Source organism: Aulonocara sp. 'chitande type north' Nkhata Bay, linkage group LG13 (assembly GCF_057382095.1).
Source record: "Aulonocara sp. 'chitande type north' Nkhata Bay isolate Kocher_YH1m ecotype deep benthic linkage group LG13, A_spYH_male_GT1.1, whole genome shotgun sequence".
Classification (NCBI taxonomy): domain Eukaryota; kingdom Metazoa; phylum Chordata; class Actinopteri; order Cichliformes; family Cichlidae; genus Aulonocara; species Aulonocara sp. 'chitande type north' Nkhata Bay.
Window position 1 is genome coordinate 25,397,040 of NC_141356.1, and position 20,705 is coordinate 25,417,744.

Below are 20,705 nucleotides of genomic sequence, written 5' to 3' on the forward strand. Positions count from 1 at the left end.
TCTCAAATTATCTCAAACTGGTTTCTTAAACACAACAAGGAGTTCATTGTACTCAAAAGGCCTCCATAGTCATTAGATCTCAATCCAATAGAGCACCTCTGGGATGCAGTGGAGTGGAGTGGAGTGCACCATGGATGTGCAGTCTATAGATCTGCAGCAACTCTGTCTCTATATTGGACATGATAGCAACTGACTGAATGCATGGCATGAAAAATTAAGGGAGTTCTGAAGGCAAAAAAGGGTCCAATCTAGTACTAATAGGGTGTATTTAATAAAGTGGATGGTGGAGGTATATTTACACTGATTGAGGGTTATGGTACTTTAACTATGGGGGTCAATGCCAACTCAGCCCCATCGTTTGCCCTGCCATTGTATAGAACAATATAATTGATGTCCATTATATTAAACTATTCTAATTGTCACTGTGAATTAAAAGTCCTGTTAAAATTACACTAGCGTTTCCTGTATTGAAAACCATGCAATATCGGATTTATGCAATAAAATTTTGCATAACAGAGGAATAAAGTGAAGCACTTAAATAAAATATTCATATTACATGTAGGCTGAGCTCTAATTAGGACATATTTTTTCAGAAGTAACAACATTATGTTAACAAAGTCTTCCAGCTTGTATCTGCACACTAGATGATATAAGTGTGACTTTTAACCTATCACTGATGGGCTCGTTGCATCTTTGCTATCGACTTTCTGCACAACTGTGAAAAAAGTAAGTGCGACTGCTCCCCCTTGTGGTGAAAGGAAATAGATGCAATAGTAGCATTTAGTCAGCCACAACGCTAGGAGTCGCTGTCCGATATTCTGAGCATCACATTATCAGACCAGAGTATATATGAGTTGGTTTCGTTTGTTTTCTAGCTGTCAACAAACAGTTGCACGGAGCGGAGCTGTGTGCTCTCTGTGGGACTGCGCACATTTTCTTGTACCGATTAATAATTGTGAATGGAAAAGCTTGTAAGAGAGTGCCGTTGCTGACTGTGTAGCCTAGCGGGATATCGTTAGCAGCGAAAACCGGTGTATGGTTGTTTTATTCAGGGGAAGACTGAGGCGGCTAATCAGCGCTTGTCGACGACCATGGCAGCGGCGACCGTGGTGGAAGCTGACCCGGCGACGAGCGAAGGTGGTGCCGCTTTCTCTGGCGTCCAGAGCCGGGGTTGGGATGAATCCCAGCTCCGAAAGTATTCTTTCCCCACCAAGCCCATTCCCAGGCTGTCTCACACGGACCCGAGAGCAGAAATGCTAATAAACAATGAGGTAAAATTGCTAAGTTAGCTTATGGGAACTTCTAAGATTCGCTAAAATTGCACCCCGTGTTTTTACAGAAACCAAAAAAGTACCGCTGCAGCACAAACATTTTAGTAACAGCTTCATCTAAGAAATATCAGTCTTCAGGTTATCTACCAACGCGGTGACAGTGAAAGATCGCGAACAATCTTAGAGTTTTGTTTAGTGTCCAAGGACACATCCTGGACAGATTTAGCCTTGTTTTATCACAACACTACATCAGCTCAGTGTGGTCAACATAAATCTGTATGATGCATTTAAATTTAGTACAGAGACTTTAATTTTCAAGCTCAAATCCTCAGAGTTCCAGCTTGCCATGTAAGAATTTGGCACTGTAAATGGGTTTTCGTGACAGCACATTACACCCAAAGCAAGATGCTTTCTTTTTCTTCCACATTTGGACGCAAACGTATTAATATAAGCAGATCCGGTATTTGTGCTTTGTGACTTTGCAGAGCTGTTTGGGGTGATCATCATTGTGGTCTACACACAGAAGTGTTTATAAGAATCAGCGTTTCTGTGGTGTCTTATCTGATATAGGTTTTTCACCTCTCCCCAACTTCTTGATGAAACAGCTGTAGGTTAATTCCAACCATAACAAATGGAAGTGAAATGCATGCCTCGTCTGCTTAAGGTTGAGGCTGTAATAATTTCTATCTTGAGCAGGCAAACAATATCATAATACGTCCACTGTCTTTTATTGCTCTTATTCTTTGTTTAATTTAGCTGGAGCCTTTTACCAAGAGACCTCTCTAGACAATAGTTACCCGTTACAGGAGTTTACTGATGGGCCACTGACCAATCATGTATAGGTGCATGGCCTTTAAGATATGGTATGCGTTATAAAACTTTATGGAGTAAAGAAGTAGATGTGTCATCTTACTAATACTTCTCCAAATAAACCAGCTTCCTGCTCTGCTTTTTATTATTCTTCTGCACACTAATCCATGACAGTTTTCAGCTCTTGAGGCATGTTTATCTAAGAATAGTAACAGAACACGGATAGTAATATTGTCAAGCTTACTCACGTTTCACACTTCATTTTTATTACCATATATGGAACAAGGGAAGTGAAAATTTCTTACACATTTTCACACCTTTTCTTACACATTGTGCTCTTCCAACTTCCTCAAAACTGGTGCAGTTATCTGTATTTGGGCTTCAAGATCTCTACTTTGCAAATTGTGCAACAGTTAAAAAATAGTAATATGTATGATGGTGTAGAATATTTAGCAAAGGCAGGTTAGGGTGGGGAAATGCACTCAGAGATAATCAAATGAGTATAATTGCCCCCGTTTATTCATTATCATAGGCATCTTTTACACTGGAATTTGTTTATTTGGTGTTGTCATATTGGAGAGACTGCTTTTAACAGCTGCAGCCATTCTGATTCAACCATTAATACATGAGTGGAAAAAAAAGACACATTGAGGGGTATGTGTAATGTAGATCACAGGTTGTGCTAGGAGTGACCCCTGTAGCTACCAAACACGGCTTCAAATGTGACATGTCAATTGTGTCGCCTTATTAGCTGTTTAATGTTAACAAAAACATCCATATTAAAACTACCGACTCTCTTTCCCAGCAGTATTAAGGCAGAGTGGAAAATAATGAGATATATTTAACTATTTTAAAACGACGCACATAAAGCGCGGGCGTAAAAACTAAAGAAAAAAAAAGATGTATTTGAAGTAAATGGCAGTTTCCCCCCTTATTTGCTTCCACCTGCCATCTTAATTTAAACACAGACCATAACTAAAGTGTCTATATTTCAAAACGTTACAGTTAGTTGACGGCGTCGAGGATTTACAGCATCATTTCAAGCCTTTGCCACCGAAAATTCTCCCAGTTGTCCGGTGAAAGTGAAGCCGAGAACCAGTACAGTGCACAACGTACGAGACACGCGGGCGGCGGGGGCGCGCGCAGCGGTGTACGTTCAGTTAGTCACGTAGGCCTCGTAGCTCAGAGTGTGCTGCCATATACTCCCCGTGCAGCCCGCTGCAAGCTGCTGGGATATATTTATTTTAATGGCATTCAGAGCAGTTATTAAACAAATATTTTGGGAGATTTTATGAACAATAATGCGACAAAATCAACATGGTGATACACGCAGCAACAGTTAATGTTTATTTTTTATGTGTAATTAATAATTTAATTAATTATTATTATTATTTTTACTTAAAAGCTTGAAAAGTCGCCCTTGAAAGACACTTCAGCAGTCTTTTTGCATTCCTCTTAATTTATGCAGCATAGTTATGTGCTGGTCATAAAGGTGAGAAATGTAAAGTAAAACTTTACATTTTTATCCTACCATTGTACACTCGCTGTCCACTATATTAGGTATGCCTGGTAGTACTGGGTTGGATTTCTAATGGCAAAAAGAACACTGTAATCAAAGATTTACACTTATTAGTGTATAATTACATATTCTAACAGATTGATGCATTTTAACAGCCTAGAATTAGTCCATAAAAAAACAGACAGGGCACAGATTCGCAAAAGCCACCAAGTTGTCTGTCTTCAATACAGTAGTTGTTTGACTATTTAACAGTTTTACATGTATATTTTCATTATGTCTCTGTTTTCCCTCTTTTCCACTCATCCTCTTCCTTCTCACCCCACGTTTCATCTCCTGAACTGAAGTCAGACCTTTGAAATATGAAAAAATGCAAAACATGCTTGTGAACTTCACTGATCCATCAACTCATATTGGACTCCTTTCACAAAATTTGACGTTGTCATTCAGAGTAAATAGATGTGGAAAATTGGCATATTGACAGATAAGGTAAACAGTGGACTGACAGCCTGCACTAATTGCAGACGAACAGTGGCCAGCTGTTTTTGTTTTGGGTTTTTTTGACCTATGATGGCCATTGCAGCTAGGATTAGGCGCTTGAATTGGGTGGAGTAGAAAAACAGAAATCACTTGACTGTAATCTGCAATCTACTGAAGTCTAGTTGTGAGATTTTTCCACGCTGCCATAAAGAATTAAAAGTAGTAGTAGATTCAGCAAGTTGCTGGAACCATTTGGCAGATTTTTGTCCATATTGACATGCTGTTATCACGCAGTTGGTGCAGAATTTTTGGAGTCCCGCCCATGATACAAATCTCCCATTTCACTATAATGGTGATGGTCATCTATTGCATCGAGAGCTGGTGAATAGGGGGGGCATTTGAATGCAGTAAACATTGTTATGTTCAAGAAACCTGTTTAAGATAATTTGCGCTTTGTGACATAGCATGTTAACCTGCTGGAAGCAGCCATCAGAAGAAGATACTGTGGTCATAAAGGGGTGGACATGGTCAGCAACAATGCTCAGGTAGGCTGTGGTGTTTAAATAATGCTCAGTTAGTCTCAGGGGGTCCAAAGTGTGCCAAGAAAATATCCTCCACATCGTTTCACCACCACCAGGAGCGTGAATGGTTGATACAAGGCGAAATGGACATGGTCCATGTTCCATTCTGGTCTTCTCTTGCTGTATCCCATCTTCAAGGTTTGATGTGTTTTGTATTCAGAGATGCTCTTATGCATTGGGCGTGATGAGTGGTGATGAGTTACTTTTTCCTCCTATCAGACTGAAGTATTCTGACCGGTCTCCATAAACAATGCCATGTTCAAAGTCACTTACGTCACCTTTCAATTGCGTGAAATAAAGTTAGATTTTTCTGTTGTGTTGAAATGCTTTTTATTATTTTTTTTTTCAGGAACCGGTGGTTTTGACAGACACAAACCTCGTGTACCCAGCTCTCAAATGGGATATCGCATACCTCAAGGACAACATTGGAAACGGAGAGTTCTCTGTTTACATTTCAGGAAACCACAAATTCCTTTACTACGATGAGAAAAAAATGTGCAACTTTGAGAACTTTGTCCCGAAGTCTCAGCGAATGGAAATGAAGTTTAACGAATTTGTGGATCAAATGCACGAAACGGAGGAAAGGGGAGGAGATGAAAGGTAGGATGAAATGATATTTTAGTCGAAGCGGTGTGTTTGTTATATAGGCGTATCGACAGGGGTGCACATAAGTGGTCCGCAGGTGCGCATGTGCTGTCAAAATAAAAGACACGCACCAGCTAAGAAGTTGCTACGCGCGTTTGCGTACAAAGGTACTGTTTTTGTCCACTACAGTGGGATTTTCATGGCATATTCTGCACCCCATCTCTGTGTTTTCATCATTTGTTTGAAACCAGCTCGCCTCCTGCAACCACTTTTCCGAGAATACGTGCTTCTTTTGCGGTTCGGACTCCTGATATTTCTTTGGAGGTGGAGGAACACCAAAGTAATTGCTTAAAGGAGCTTGCTTCTTCGACATCTTTAAGAGTTCTAAACAAATGTCTGTCCTCCTCCACAAAATCTTATGTACGCAAACGCGCGTTACAACTTCTTATCTGGTGCGCGTCTTTTATTTTGACAGCGCATGCGCACCTGCGGACCACTTAAGTGCACCCCTAAGTATAGAAATATGGTGCACGAGGGCCTCATTGAATGTCAGGGACAAGATGTGTTTGTGCTGCAGGTGTACTTAACAGGGAAGGGTTTTTACACTCACAGCGTAATGCAGCAGAGGAAAGCGGTGGCCATGACTAAGCATTTCCACCAGAGAACCATGGGAGAAGCTTATTCCTGTGACCTGACTTGGCCTGGCAGCACACACACAGACAGATCATTTACTAAAGAGAGCTGACTGTTGACTTGCCGACACGCAAAGCGGCTTTTACCTATTTGGATTTAAACTAGCCACTTCCTTAAATGCTAAATTTCTCTTTGTGGTGTAAAGGAGATGTAGTCAGCTGAAACAGGAGCTGGTAAACAAGTTGTCATTGTACACTATAATGCCAGTGTATTTTATACCACTTTTGTCTCAGGCTCATACATTTTGCATGTGCCCTTTTCTCGTGCATTTCAAGGGTATATCTGCAGCAGACGCTGAACGACACAGTAGGAAAGAAGATCGTTGTTGACTTTCTTGGTTTCAACTGGAACTGGATCAACAAGCAGCAAGCCAAGAGAAGCTGGGGACAGCTGACATCCAACCTCCTGCTCATTGGCATGGAGGGTGAGGCTCTGGCAGCAGAAAGAAAATAAGTTCAAAGTTATTTTTGTCACCCCTGCGTTACATTTTCTGTTAATCTGTCACCGCAGGCAATGTGACGCCAGCGCATTATGACGAGCAGCAGAATTTCTTTGCACAGATTAAAGGCCATAAGAGATGCATCCTCTTCCCGCCAGACCAGTTTGAATGTCTCTATCCATACCCTGTTCATCACCCCTGTGACAGACAGAGCCAAGTAAGTTGTACTGTAGGTGCAGAAATTTGGTCAAATGATTAAAGAATAAGATGAATAGATTGATTCTTGTATAGCGCTTTTCTACTCTACTGGAGTCTATACAACATGCTGGGTTCACCCATACACAGTTATCTATACTTTCTAACTGTCATTCATACACATTCATACTCCGATGGATGCATCGGAGAGCAAGTCGGGGTTAGTATCTTGCCCAAGGATATTTGGCATGCAAACTGGGGGAGCCAGGGATCGAAGCACCAGCCTTCCAATCAGCAGTTGACATGCTCTACCTCCTGAGCTACAGCCACCCCGAAAGTTGCTAAATTTCTTTAAACTTTCAGCAAGATGACACTGTTATTTCCATTTTTTAAATTTTTAAATTTTTTGCAGTTTTAAAATAACAAAAAAAGGAAAGGATCACTCTCTGCTTAATGACACCCTCTTTGCCAAAGCCATACAGATGTTTTTTTTCTTTCCTCTTTCTACTCAGTCTCAATTCTTGTTTGGCAAGTTTTCACCAATTTATCCTGCAAGATGTGTAGTTGTGTTATTCTCTTGTATGGGTCTTGTATGCTCTTCTCCTTTGAGGTTTATAAATATATTGTTGATGTTCACTTTAAGGGCCTGAGGGCTGTGGTGCAACCTGTATTTTGTGTTCCTTGCTGTTATGGATTTTAAACTATCATTATGTGCTTCCAGGAGTTGGCATTTACATAAATGCGTTCTTCCCAGTTAAATGTTCCCATACTACTAGCTGCAGCACAAACCCAAAGTGTGTTTGAGCTGCTCCATTCAGGAGGGGTTCATGTTATTAAGCCAGGCTGCTTATTGGTGTCAGTTTTATTTCAACAATATCAGTTTGGATTTACAAATTGTGTCAGGCTTGCTTAGATGTTACTTTGCAAACTTGCAGAGGAGTTGCTGCACAGTAAGACCGTGCACCACCACTCCAGAGACTGTTAAAATGTTCTCAGTCTTTTGCAGGTCATCAGTGGCAATCCGACATGCAGTTTTCTTGCTCTTCCAGACTTGCCCTGCGGCATTTGTTTGAACTCCTTATTTGCATTACAAATTTGAAGAAACTGTTACCTTTGCTTATCCTGTGATAGCCTTCTCTTCTGTAGGCTATCAGATTTTTATTTTCACAGTGCCAGTATGTGTTCGTGCCACTCTGCGTTTTCTGTTAGAGATGAAATGATGGGTTGAAAGGTGACGCTTGCCCAACATTGTATACTTACCTGTTTGACACGCACAACACACAGAAAGCTTCATATGTTTGACCTCCGGTCCAAAGCCAGCTCCATCCTGCGAAAAGGCTTTCGGCCATGCTCACGTGCAGATGCCTGCACTGTGTCCATATACGCTGCCTGGAAAAGAAAAAAGGCACACAGTCTAATAGTTCATTGGACCAATTTTAGCTTTGATGACAGCATGCGTTCATTGTGGCATCATTTTTATAAACCTGTGCAATGTCACAGCATTTATTTCCAGAGTTGCATTCATGTTTTGCCAAGCTCTTGTGTTGACAGTGGGGGAGTTGGCCCACTGCCTAATGTCTTCTCCAGCACATCCTAGAGATTCTCAGTGGGGTTAAGGTCTCGACTCGGGTGGCCAGTCCATGTGTGAAAATGTCTCATGCTCCCTGAACCACTCTTTCGCAATTTGAGCCCAATTAATCTTGGAAGCTCAGGAAAAAAAGCCTTTGATTAAAAAAACCTGGTCGTTCAGTTTATACACCTCACTTTTTAAATTGTAATTCTCTTAAACCTCAACCTGACCAACCGAAGCAACCCCAGATCATAATGCTTTCTCTATAAAACTTTTTTTAAAACCACATTTCTAACTCAAAGATGATTGTTGAGTTGTTAAGTGATTTTCTGTGCTTGATTCAGGAGAGTAACTTGACCCTTCAGTAACAGAATATTATCTTCGCCACAACCACAGGATGTGTCTAGCTGCAGAGTTGTTTTAGAGATGAGAAGCTGCTCACTGCGTCAGCTAGGCTTAAATAATCTCTTGCTAGCTGAAACACATTAACAACACATTTAGTGGAATTTAGTAACATAATTATTCAAATGTGTCACACCAGGCAGTTGCATAGACGGCACATGAAAACTGGATAAGGTTTTAGTAATATTTTTATTTTTTAATTAGTTATGATTATAAAGAAGCCTTAGCTCCATTGCATTAAGGGTTAGGGTTCTATTTCATTTGCACTTTGCTCCTTTCCTTTTTTTATACTGTAAAAACTGTGAAATACAAAAATAATACAACATTGCATAATATATTGAAAAGAATATTTCATCTTTAACTTTCTAATATAATTATTTTTCACATTTTGATGAGTGAAACCAAACTTTTGTGTGCTGTATGTAGCAATACACCCAAGTTTGATTCCAATGACGTCATTAATGTGATAACATTAGATTTGTTTTATTAATTTACCTTAATAACTTTAATCTGCACCTTTTTAAATGTGTTTTATATTTCATGAAGACAGATGAGTAATATGTTCCTGTTTCTTATATAATTTATTTATTCATTTATAGGTTGATTTTGATAATCCAGACTATGAGAGGTTTCCAAATTTTAAAAATGTTGTTGGCTATGAGGCTGTCGTGGGCCCCGGAGACGTGCTCTACATCCCAATGTACTGGTAAGAATAATATCTCTGTGATCTTTCTATCAATCTTATGTGTGCAAACATTTCTTGGAAGCCCTGTCAGCTGTTGTTTTCATGCTCTCGGCATGGCTTTGTTTTATTTAAGCACTTAGCAGGCTGTTGCAGGATTATCCATCAGTCGTTTGGTTTAGGTTGGCCTCATTAATTAGCCCAGAAAAAGCAAGCGTGACATTAATGTGTCATGTGATGGAGTTCTCTGAGTCGCACTTTCACATCCATGTGAGGAGGAAGTGTGCGTTGTATTCCGCCTCTGTCATTTAAGAGGTTTTAAAACATGATCTTTTCCTTTTTTAGTGTAAAAGTAGTGTCTTGTGTCACTTTGTCACTCAGTACATGTCTGCTCATCGTATTATGCCTTGCTATTTTAGCTAATGTAGACAAAGGACAAATGAGCTTGTGCCATGGGGAGGAGTCAGTTGTCTGTCCATCTGTCCACGATTCACAATCCACTACTCCGCTTTGAGCATTAGTCAGATTTTGGTGAAATTTGTGCACAGTGAACAAACCCTTTGGTCCCTTTTTTTTAATGAGCATTTTTCCATTTTCTCCATCATAAACTTCATGTGCACTCCTTAGTTTAACCAAATTCTTGCTCCTGATGTACATTTTTCAGTTTAAACCATTTAGCAAGGTTGTTGACATGAGTCTCTGTGTTGACGAGTGATGTCATGACTTGCTGTATGTGTTGCATAGCACTTGATTTCCTTCAGATCAGGGGTGTCAAAAATCATTTTACGTCATGTGTCACATAAAGCTCAGTTTCATCTTAAATGGGGTGGACCAGTAAAGATGTTGCCCAATATCTCGTATAAAGAAATACACCTCAAAATTGTTACTTTGAGTGTGAAGAAGGTTACCTATGTATTTAATGCCAAATGTGTCTTAAGAAAAGTACAATTTCATCAATATATCTGTTTGTCAACATAATGCTGTGGTAAATCAAATGAACCGGTCAGCAGGGCTTGTACTGTAAAGAAATGAAAGACGGTTCCATTATTTACTTTGTAAAATCATTGGAAAAAAACCCCCCAAATCCTATTGTAAATGGTTTTAAAATGAATACTAACAATAAAAAAGTAAAATTTTCTTGCAGTTGGTGTTTATCTGTTGAGCTACTTGGTGTATGGCAGATTATAGGTTATTACAGGTTACGTCTTGGTATAGACTAAAACTAATGAAAATGCAGTTAAAGGCTCAAAAGTTTTGGCCTCCTCCTTTAAAATACCACCTTTTCCAAAAGCATCCTGTGGGCTGGATTGGATCCTTTGGTGGGTTACCTCTGGCCCACGTGTCGTACGCTTGAAACCCCTCCTGTACATGGATTATGATCTTACTGGTCTTGATCATGGAGGACGTGGTCATTAAGAAGGCAGCGTAGAGGTCTTCTTGCCACCATTATGCATTAAGCGCTACATAGCACTGAAACTGCGCTTTTAAAAGTTCTTAATGATCTTTTATTAATTGCTGACTCTAGTAACTCTGCCATTTTTTTGCTTTTAGATATAAGTGTGGCATTTGATACAGTAGATCGTGGGATTCTCTTATCAAGACTGGAGAGCTGTGTGGGTATTAAAGGAACTGCACTTGAATGCTTCAGATCCTATTTAATTGATAGAAGTTTTTCTGTCAGGTTTGGTGGCTCTTCATCCACATCCACTTACCTTACATGTGGGGTTCCTGAGGGATCTATCCTGGGCCCAGTACTCTTTTTCCCTTTACTTGCTCCCATTAGGCTCTATTTTCAGGAAACACGGAATCTCATTTCACTGTTATGCAGATGATTTTCAAATTGACTTTCCTCTTAAAAATAATTCTACGGACTCTCTAAAAGTGTTGCTAGACTGCCTCGATGACATTAAATCATGGTTTGCATTAAATTTTTTGAATGTAAACGACCAAAAAACTGAGATTGTACTATTTGCAGTGCTTGCAAAGAATCTCGGAGTGTTCTTTGATAGCAGCTTTTCATTTGAGAAACAAATAAATTCTGTTGTAAAAGCCAGCTTCTTCTAGCTCAGGGCACTTGCAAAAACTAAGAACATTTTGTCATTTGCTGACTACATGCATTTATTTCATCCAGGCTTGACTACTTGGCTACTGTAACAGTCTTTATTTTGGTATCAGCCAGGCTCTGCTCTCTCGTCTTCAGCTAGTTCAAAATGCTGCAGCTCGACTCCTGACCGGCACACATAAACATGACCATATTTCCCCAGTCTTGGCTCATTTACATTGGCTTCCAGTACGTTGTAGAATTGATTTTAATATTTTATTGCTTGTTTTTAAATCTCTAAATGGATTAGCTCCATCATACCTCTCTGATCTGTTAACTAAAAATACTCCTAGTAGAACTCTCAGGTCAGCTGATAAATTACTTCTAGTTGTCCCTAGAAGCAGGCCAAAAAACAGAGGAGATCGGGCCTTTGCGATTGCTGCAACCAAACTTTGGAACAGTCTGCATCTTGAAATTAGGATCTCTCAAACACTTGACATTTTTAAAACCCGTTTGAAAACACATTTCTACGCTCTAGCTTTTAATTGTCACTGAGTTTTGTTCTGTTCTTTGTGTGTGTTTGATCTACTTTTTTACTATGTACAGCACTTTGGTCAACCTGTGTTGTTTTTAAATGTGCTTATAAATAAATTGATTGATTGATGCTAACACCAGTAATGCACAGACAACCAATGACAAGAAAACATATCACTTACTTTGTGTACTTCACACATTACAAGAAATTGGGATACTGGGGTACTACACCATTGACATTCTGTTTTATTTTCACTTAGACTGCTTGTAGTTTCTTACTTGCATTTGTAATGCTGGGATTAAGTGATGGTTAATTTTGCTCTAACACATTCAGTTCACTGGATTTAGTTGATTGTATTTTTCTTCTGTCTTCAGGTGGCATCACATTGAATCGCTGCTGAATGGTGGAGTGACAATCACTGTAAACTTCTGGTACAAAGTATGTACAGTTACTTTAAAACATGTGGTATATTGCCACCACATGTCTGTTCATGATTGCTCAGCTATTACATGTACTTCCAGGGTGCCCCCACACCTAAGAGGATAGAATACCCTCTGCGGGCTCATCAGAAAGTAGCCATCATGAGGAATATTGAAAAGATGCTGGGAGAAGCACTCGGAGATCCACATGAGGTAAAAAAAAGAAAAGAGCGGTTTCTAAAGTACTGGCAGTGTACATGACTGCACAAAGTTGCACATGAATGTCACATTGCCTGATTCTAGAACATCAAATAAGATCCACATTTAGGTCACCTGTTACATGAAATCACTGGGGCATGCTGACCCTTCCAGCAACCCAGTTACTGTGAATATTTATGGCTTACCTGATTTAGTACAGAGGAAAGATATATATGCAGTTCAGGACAATGCAGTGAGCATAACCGTGTAGTAAGAGTACGTGATGTAGCTTATCCTAAACAAAAAAAACCTTTTTCTTTTACTGTAGGTCGGACCTTTGCTGAAAACAATGATCAAAGGGCGATACGAGCAGGATCTTAGTTAGACCCCTACCCTTAAAAACTGCTGACTAGACTGCTTTGGAAACTGTGTGCATGTGATGCTGACACTGCTGTGTGTGTAAGCACTGTCTTTGGAGCTACGCATCACTGCATGGCAATAAGCGGCCATCATGAAAACGTTGTGCTTCAGTCTTCGAGTGCCATTGTCATTGGAAAAATACAAAAGCAACAGAAGAAACATCGATCAAACATTCATGTTCTCGTTTTCTTTTGTCTATTCGTACCGATCTGTCAGAGCTGTCTCAGTTTTACAATTCAAGCTGTTGATTGTCTGAAATTGGTAGAGAAGCGTTGTTATTTTAACCACTAATGAAAGAGTCAGAGGGGTATTATATGTACAGTGCACATCAGGATATTTGTCATATACATGGAGTAATACAGTTTTGGCTTGACTAGTAAATTTCATTTCATTATGTTGTAATAATCATAATCTTTATTGCAATTCAAAGACAGCTTTACAGCTGAGGTTTTTGGGAATATTTATCTGCGTTTCCTCTATGCCTACCTAAGACTTGCTTCGGATACGATCAGCAAGACTTCTCGTTTAAAAAAAGAAAAGAAAAAAAAGACATAGGCACAGATGTTAATGCAGTACAGTAATATTCAAAAAGTGTTTTTTTGTTTTTTTTTTGTTTTGTTTTTGTGGGGGGGTCATATATTCAGCTGAAGGAATATGTCACATTCTTTTTAGCAGTGATTTCTTTTCCTTTGTGTGTGTTATAAACTGCTCTTTGAGTTTTTACTTCAAGGCCTTTCTTTGGGATGGGCTACTCTGCACACCAGTATCAGGAGAAGTGGGTACTTGAAATGAGCTGATCAGTGCAGATTTAGTTGCAACTTTTAAGAAAGAAAATATGAAATTTGTGGAAACCTCTTAGAACAATTACACATCATGTTGTCTTGGGTTAAAGGGTGTAAAACCGGTTTAAAACAACTCACATGTTAAAATGCTATTAGTTTAGTGAACTAGCAGGAAAATGTGTGGAATGTAGCTCAGTATCAACCATTGCAGTGCAACAAAGAAGCACCACCTAGTGGTTAGGTTTGCATTTGCTTTTCAAGCTTGATGTGGACTACAGTACACTTAATCAGAATGTTATATTACATACGTCTATTTTGAAATTAAATGATTCTGTAATGTATACAAACATTTAATTCCTGGTGAAAATGCTGTATTTGCATCTGTAGATGAGAAAAATGTATTTTTACTTTCACACAAACAGGTTTGTAAGATCTTGACGCGAGAGCGACTTGAAAGATGGCTGTCATAGAAGTTTAAGCTGCTCTCTCGAGTTGTTATTAATATGTACTTTAAATAAAAGGGACACCATTTGGTACACGCTGTGTGGCCACGGTATTAAAAGCGAGCACAGTGGGGTACGGTGGCTTGCGCACGTCAAAGTAGCATCCACACGAATGCTACAGGAGGAGCATGGTTTCGCAGAACAGTTTGATTAACTTAAATATCAGTGGCTTTAATGTTGTGGCTGACTGGTGTCCTGTGCAGTATGTGCCAAACCAACCAGTAGATGGTATCTTCATAATGTAACTGAATAAATCAGTGAGATGAACCCTTGAAATGGAAATATACATATATTGTCAATATTTTTTCATTTCTTTCTGCTCAAGGTTCAGCCTTTAAACTCCTGATAGTAATCATCATTTGTTCTTCTCACAAATTGTGCAGTGATCAAACGTTGAGTACTAATTACTCTGTAAAAATAAGACTGTTTTGCTAGGGTAATTAATTACTGTGCGTGCCTTGTCTTAAATGGGCAGGGTATTAAATGTCACAAGATTATTATTATTATTTTTTAATTTTCCAATTTTATAGTAAAAATGCTTGTTGTCACTCTGGCATTAAGCTGCTTTAAAGATGAGAATGATTTTATTTGCAGAGATAGTTATGTTTTTTTTTTTCCTTTTTTATTGATGGATGCCTGTGGTTTCTTTTTTTTTTTTTTTAAATGTCATCTCCTTGTTCTTCTGATTAAAGTTTGTTTGTTCTTCTTCTTCTTCAGAGTTGACTGATTACTGAAAGCTGTGAAATTAAATAATAAACTTAAATATTCAAATTTAGCACCTTATGTATGTACATGAATAAATAGACACAACTCATATGGTAGTCTACAAAATTAGTATTTACTATAAATTGTGCGTCAGCAGTTTCTCAGAGCGAGGAAAGCTGTTTCGGTTGTCACTATAACAGCTTCAGGGGATCCATTCCATGCTCTACAGTAACACCATCATACAGTATTTAAAGATAACATTGCTGCCGATAAGCACCAGAAACAAGACATCTTTCCAACACCCAGCTGTTACACTACACCGAGGGGAAAACTATATACCATCCATTTAGAACAAATGCTTATAGCTGGTCCAAATGGACGCAGAAAGAAACACAAAGCATATATCTAAAAGAAAACCCCATTTATCCTAATCTACAACTAACAAGAAATCAGAATCCAATCAGAGGAAAAAAAACATCCACAATCACATGCGAAGCAAACCTCACAGAACACAAACGAGATGAGAGGCGCTGTGACAAGAGAACCACTTCGGTAATATGTAAACGGACCCTGAAAGCACATGATCTATTATCACAAATACATGATTGGAGAATTTGAAAATCTAAACATCTCTATCAAAAATAAAGGTAATCCTGTTGGAATGAACTTTAAAATGAAGTCATCCAGCAGCATTTTTTACTCTGCATTAGGGGTGTGAAAGAAAGCACACACACAACTTCGTAATGTTAGAAAGTAGAGTGCTGCAGTTGTTTGAACATGTCTTGAAAAATGAATTTATATAGCATATGGACATGTTTTCAGCTGGGTAAGGCCTGTGAAGTGTACGTCCTCCTTTATTAGGGATGAGCTGTGAATCCGTAGGTTGTCAAATCTCACTTCTGTCAGACTTCAGATCAAGTTATTGTAATGCGTTTTCTTCCCCTCTGGTTTTAAATTCAGTACTTAAACAGCTAGGTTGCAGAGTTAAAGACGCCAAGATTTTTACTGGGAGTAACCAAGATGGACAGAATTAGAAATGAGTACATCAGAGGGACAGCTCAGGTTTAGCTGTCTGGAAACAAAGAGGCAAAGCTGAGCTGGTTTGAACATGTGCAGAGGAGGTGATGAAGATGGAGCTGCCAGACAGGAGAAAGAGAGTAAGACCTGAGGCGATTCAACAATGTAGGGAGATGCAGGGGACGATAGTGTTCTGTGGCAAAACAACCAAAATACCGTAAAACTTTGCATATTAAAACATCCTTTTGCCCTAATACGTGTGTGAGAAAGTGGTTAAAGTAAACAATCAGGACTTCCTCTTATGGACTGAACAAACTGATTTAAAATTCAAGGCCTGAACAAACATATCTGCAGCACTCCTACTGGCTACAATACACAGTTAGGTGCATAATTTGTTGGACAAAGACAATTTTTGTAGTTTTGAGTGTGTACACCACAACTGAAAGACCATAGAAAAAAAAACAAAAAACTAAAGGTCACAATGGCAATTATTTACATGGGTAAGAAAAGCAATTTCATCAGCATATCCTCCATTTTCACAAACTGCAATTAATTCATCAATTTAAATACAGCAAGTTTAAAACAAGTTGTAAACCACTGATTACACAAGAACAAGGAGGAAGGACTTGACTTTACCAATAAACATCTAAGACTAATGTTTTAAATCATCACGATTATCTTATTTAAAATCCACCGTGGTGGAGTGCAGAGGCAAAACTCCAACAACAGTGTCCTTGTCCAACAAACTCTGGACCTAACTTTAAACTAAATGAAATTGGCCTCTTTGAATCAATATGTACATAAAACAGCTGATAATTCTAATGTCCAGAAGAAACTTTACAGCACCACTAAAACTTAGTTACAGAAATCAATATAGGTTCATTCACAATGTCAGTACGGCTTAAAAAGAAAAATGCATAAAAAAAAATAAAATTAATTTTTTTTTTAAACAAACACAACCTCAATACTGTCAGAGCAACATCAGACCTGCTGAGATGGCCAAACGTAGATAGGTTAGGCTGTTACAAACACACACAAGAACGCAAGTCACAACATCCTGACTGAAATATCTGTTTCAGTTTTTCAATAAAAAACTGAAACACTGTAATCCAACGTTTTAACCAAGGCATGAAAAGGTAACTTTTTTTTTTTCCTTTTCCAAAAGAAGCTTCTGACAACACTGCAGATGTCAGCTTTTAATTGGGAAAAAACAAACAAAATGTAGGCTAAATGAAATTAATAAATTAAAAATAGTGTAAACAATACTGTCATTAGCTGCTCTTTCAGAACTGTGCTCGTCATCAATGGAATCTGTACTTTCGCGCTGGCTTGAGGTTGACATATGTCTTCTTCATGTCCTCGGTCTCGTCCTTCTTCACGAGCTGATACCGTTCTCCTTTCGTGGTTACCACCTGGTTACCGTGGTACCGAACTAGCTTCTTTGGAGCCTGTCACAACAGAGTGCACCTGGATTTAGAGGCATGAAACAGATTTGATGTGAAGAAAATAGAAGTATAAGGGGAAGCTTACATCTTTGGGAACGACGGGACGGTGTGTTTTCTTATCTTCCTCCCTGTCCACCAGCATGTACCTGGTATGATTAAGCACAGTCATAAACTCAAGAAACAAACAAATGAGGAAAGTTCTGCTGAGTCACACTAGCACTCTTACTCACTTCTCAAGGATGCTCTCTTTAAGTTTCTGGTCTGCCAGTGAGGAAATACTCTTCCCATGGTTTACCTGAGACAAGAGGATCCCATCAAAGACTGCTAAGGAAGGTAGGAGGAACACAAAACCAACGTTTCTGTGTGTATCAGAGACTCACGTTAAGAGGTGTGGGACTGAGTTGAACATCCCCTTCTATGATAAGACGAACAGCTTCCTCCATGTCTCCTTTGGCAATAGACAGGGCGCTGCGAGCCTCAGTCAGACTACACTTGGGAAACATCTCTAGTAAGTGCTGCTCCTGGGCCTCCCACTCAGACACTGGTGGCTAACACAGACACGTGAATATTTGTTAATGGATGTAACAATATCTACAGTAGGACAAAAAGACAAATGCAAATATGTAAAAAAACAATGTGGTGATGTCAGGTGAATCGATAACCTTGGCAGTGGCTCCCTCTGTCTGTGATTTAAGGCACTGCGTTTCTCTTCTTGGTGGCTCACTGGGCAGGCTGGTGAGCTTCAATGAGATCTCTTCTGTCCTTGCCTTGGGGATACCATTTTCTTCACGAGCTAAATAAAAAGGAACAAATAAATTAACATTTAGTAGAATAGTAGAGGTATCAGAATCACACTTTTAGAAACGCTGAGAAAATGAACATGTTTGCCACCTGAGGTCCGAGCAGTAGCTAGTTTTGAAGCCAGACTGAACATCATTTCACAGACTTTGACACTGCAGAATAAAAAGAAAAAAAAACTGTTATTAAAAAAATAAATAAAAATAGAAATAACATTAAAACACATAGTACAGTTGTTATGTGGTTTTCTTAACCCATCCAGAGAAAGGAGAAAGTCTGTTTACCTGTCAATTTCTGCAAAGCCAGGTATGTAAGCTTCTAGCATCTCTGCAAAGTCCTCCACATCAAAGTTCTCCTCAACACTCTGCTGGGAACCAAGATCCTCCAGGACCCCAGTGATGTAAGACAACAGGACATCATCCAGTGTGCTGCATGGCACGGTAAGAAAGGAAGTTACTTCCAAAAGCCATAGAAAATGATTTTTCAGGCTTAAATGAGGCTGGGGGCTGCTTACCTGAGATCTGCATCAGTAATGTAAGTCTGAATAAATTCCTGCAGTGCACTGTGGATAATTTTGTGGAGGTCCATTACTTTCTCCTGCTGTGAGGTAGAATACGCACAAAAGTCAAAGTGCTGGATGATCACGTCAGTTATGTACTGAGCAGTGGCAAATGCAGACCATTAAATAACCTAACAGCTGTCACCATTTACCAGATTTGGTACACAGTCAGCTCATGCTGAAATAAACACGTTACAAAACCAGTTGTTACAAAAGCTTGAGATCCAGCATCTCTAGCAGGCAGCGATGACTTTTATGCGGGACAGATCTCAAATGTGGTTAGCTGTGATGCAACCATAATATTACAAACTTTGAGGAAAGACTTACCATTGCAATTAGGCAGATTAATTCAGATAGTTAAGCAACAGCCTATCTATGCAGCTAACAACGCTTTAGCACAACACACACACAACTATACAATGACCTCTCTCGTGCTTTGCAGCACAGCATTAGCACTGCAGCTGTTACTTACCCGCTAATGGTTAATTACTAGCATCACGGCTTAGCTATCATAAGCTATACGATATTGTGTGTTGTTATTCACACACATATCACTCGTATTTTCTCAACATCACAAGTGTCTGTTGATCCACAAGGCTAACCTTCATCTGGGCATCTCGTTAGAGAAATAGCTGCAGGCTCTTGGAGAACTAGCGCTAGCAAAGTGGCTTCTCGTTAGCTGACAACAACTACAAGCAAGCTAACACTCAACGCTGAATGCCTAAACGAATGCTGTTACATAAGAGCGGGTTTGTATTGAAGAAAACTTACTGTGAGAGAAATTATGGAGACATGAAGCTAAAAGGTTTTCCCCAGATATATACGGGGAAGACAGGTCAGTACAGGGATTTCTATTCGTGACAACCGCAAACTTGCACGGCACGATTCAAAACATTAGCACGTCACTTCCTCTAAAAATGTTTAATCCTTAATAATGTTGGTTATATTTAATTGAAATAAAAAGGAAATCTAATGCAATTCAGACTGTTTCTTTTGAATCTGCACTGTCAAGCTTAAACACACACACAAAAAACAAAACAACCAAGAGACCATGGTAGAATAATATTTTATTTAACATATGTTTTTTAAATATTCATATATATTCAAGGGACTATCCTGCTCCCTCTTAAAATACACAGTTACTGTGACAAAATATTGCTACAAATAACAAAGAACTACACTCACTGCAGCAACAAGATGCTGAAAATATTCCTAAGAAATTTTGGTCTATATTAAAATAATATCATCACATCATTCTTGCAGATTCGTCAGCTACATATTCATAATGGGAATCTTTTATTCCACTACATCCCTAAGTTGCTACGTTACACTGAAATCTGGTCACTGGAGGCCATTTGAGTATACTGAACTCATTGCTATGTTCAAGAATGTAGTTTGACGAATAAAACACAGCAAAATCCAGTTTGAGATGATTTCAGCTTTGTGACATGGTGGGTTATCCTGGTTATCCAGTGTACCCATTTTATGATGGACGGTAGATAGTAAGTAGATAACTAATGGCGGAAATGCAAAAACATCAGTGTAAGACTTTCTCAGAGCTATTAGTGCTAATACCTACCAGTTCAAGGTCATTGTTACCTTTTTTAAAATGTCACATTTTTTTCCTTAGTGGGTAAAATAAGTATTCAATCAGTCAATGAATGAATGAATGAATGAATGAATGAATGAATCAATCAATCAATCAGTCACAGATACTTCTTAGACACCAACCTCTATGCCACCATGGGCAAAACCAAAAAGCTGTCAAAAGAAGCTGGAATGAGTTACAAGACCATCAGCAAGAACTAGTGACAACTGTTGGTGACCCTCAGTCTGAAGCTCCATACAAGATCTTTGGTTTATGAGGTGAGGATGATCATGAGAAAGTTGGTGGATCAGTCCAAAACTATATGTATGAATCGGTAAATGATCTGCAGACAGTCAGGACCACAGTCAGTGAGAACACCATTGGTAACACACAATGACTGTAGAAAACAAAAATGAGCTCTTTGGCATCAATTCTACCCACCCTGTTTGGAGAAAGAGAAGTGCTAAGTAT

General features: G+C 39.0%; 2 protein-coding genes across 4 annotated transcripts; one reads left to right on the top strand and one right to left on the bottom strand.

Annotated features, from left to right (window-relative positions):
• Positions 1-860: 860 nt before the first annotated feature.
• hif1an (hypoxia inducible factor 1 subunit alpha inhibitor) lies at positions 861-14,833 on the top strand. The gene is made up of 8 exons (XM_086259394.1): positions 861-1,271; positions 5,008-5,258; positions 6,212-6,360; positions 6,447-6,592; positions 9,142-9,248; positions 12,175-12,238; positions 12,322-12,432; positions 12,746-14,833. Exons 1-8 carry the CDS (start codon positions 1,092-1,094, stop codon positions 12,800-12,802), a joined length of 1,065 nt encoding a protein of 354 aa, XP_086115520.1. The 5' UTR covers positions 861-1,091; the 3' UTR covers positions 12,803-14,833.
• On the bottom strand, positions 14,723-19,573 carry cuedc2 (CUE domain containing 2). Of its 3 annotated transcripts, none has more exons than XM_086259395.1 (9): positions 19,418-19,573; positions 18,602-18,687; positions 18,372-18,515; positions 18,181-18,242; positions 17,952-18,082; positions 17,670-17,837; positions 17,520-17,584; positions 17,375-17,435; positions 14,723-17,292 (listed from the first exon to the last, which is right to left on the bottom strand). In XM_086259395.1, exons 2-9 carry the CDS (start codon positions 18,673-18,675, stop codon positions 17,146-17,148), a joined length of 852 nt encoding a protein of 283 aa, XP_086115521.1. In that variant the 5' UTR covers positions 18,676-18,687; positions 19,418-19,573; the 3' UTR covers positions 14,723-17,145. The 3 variants fall into 3 exon arrangements, with proteins under 3 accessions (XP_086115521.1, XP_086115522.1, XP_086115523.1); XM_086259396.1 differs by having other exon boundaries at positions 18,602-18,684; positions 19,418-19,535; XM_086259397.1 differs by lacking the exon at positions 19,418-19,573 and adding an exon at positions 19,119-19,409.
• Positions 19,574-20,705: the final 1,132 nt, after the last annotated feature.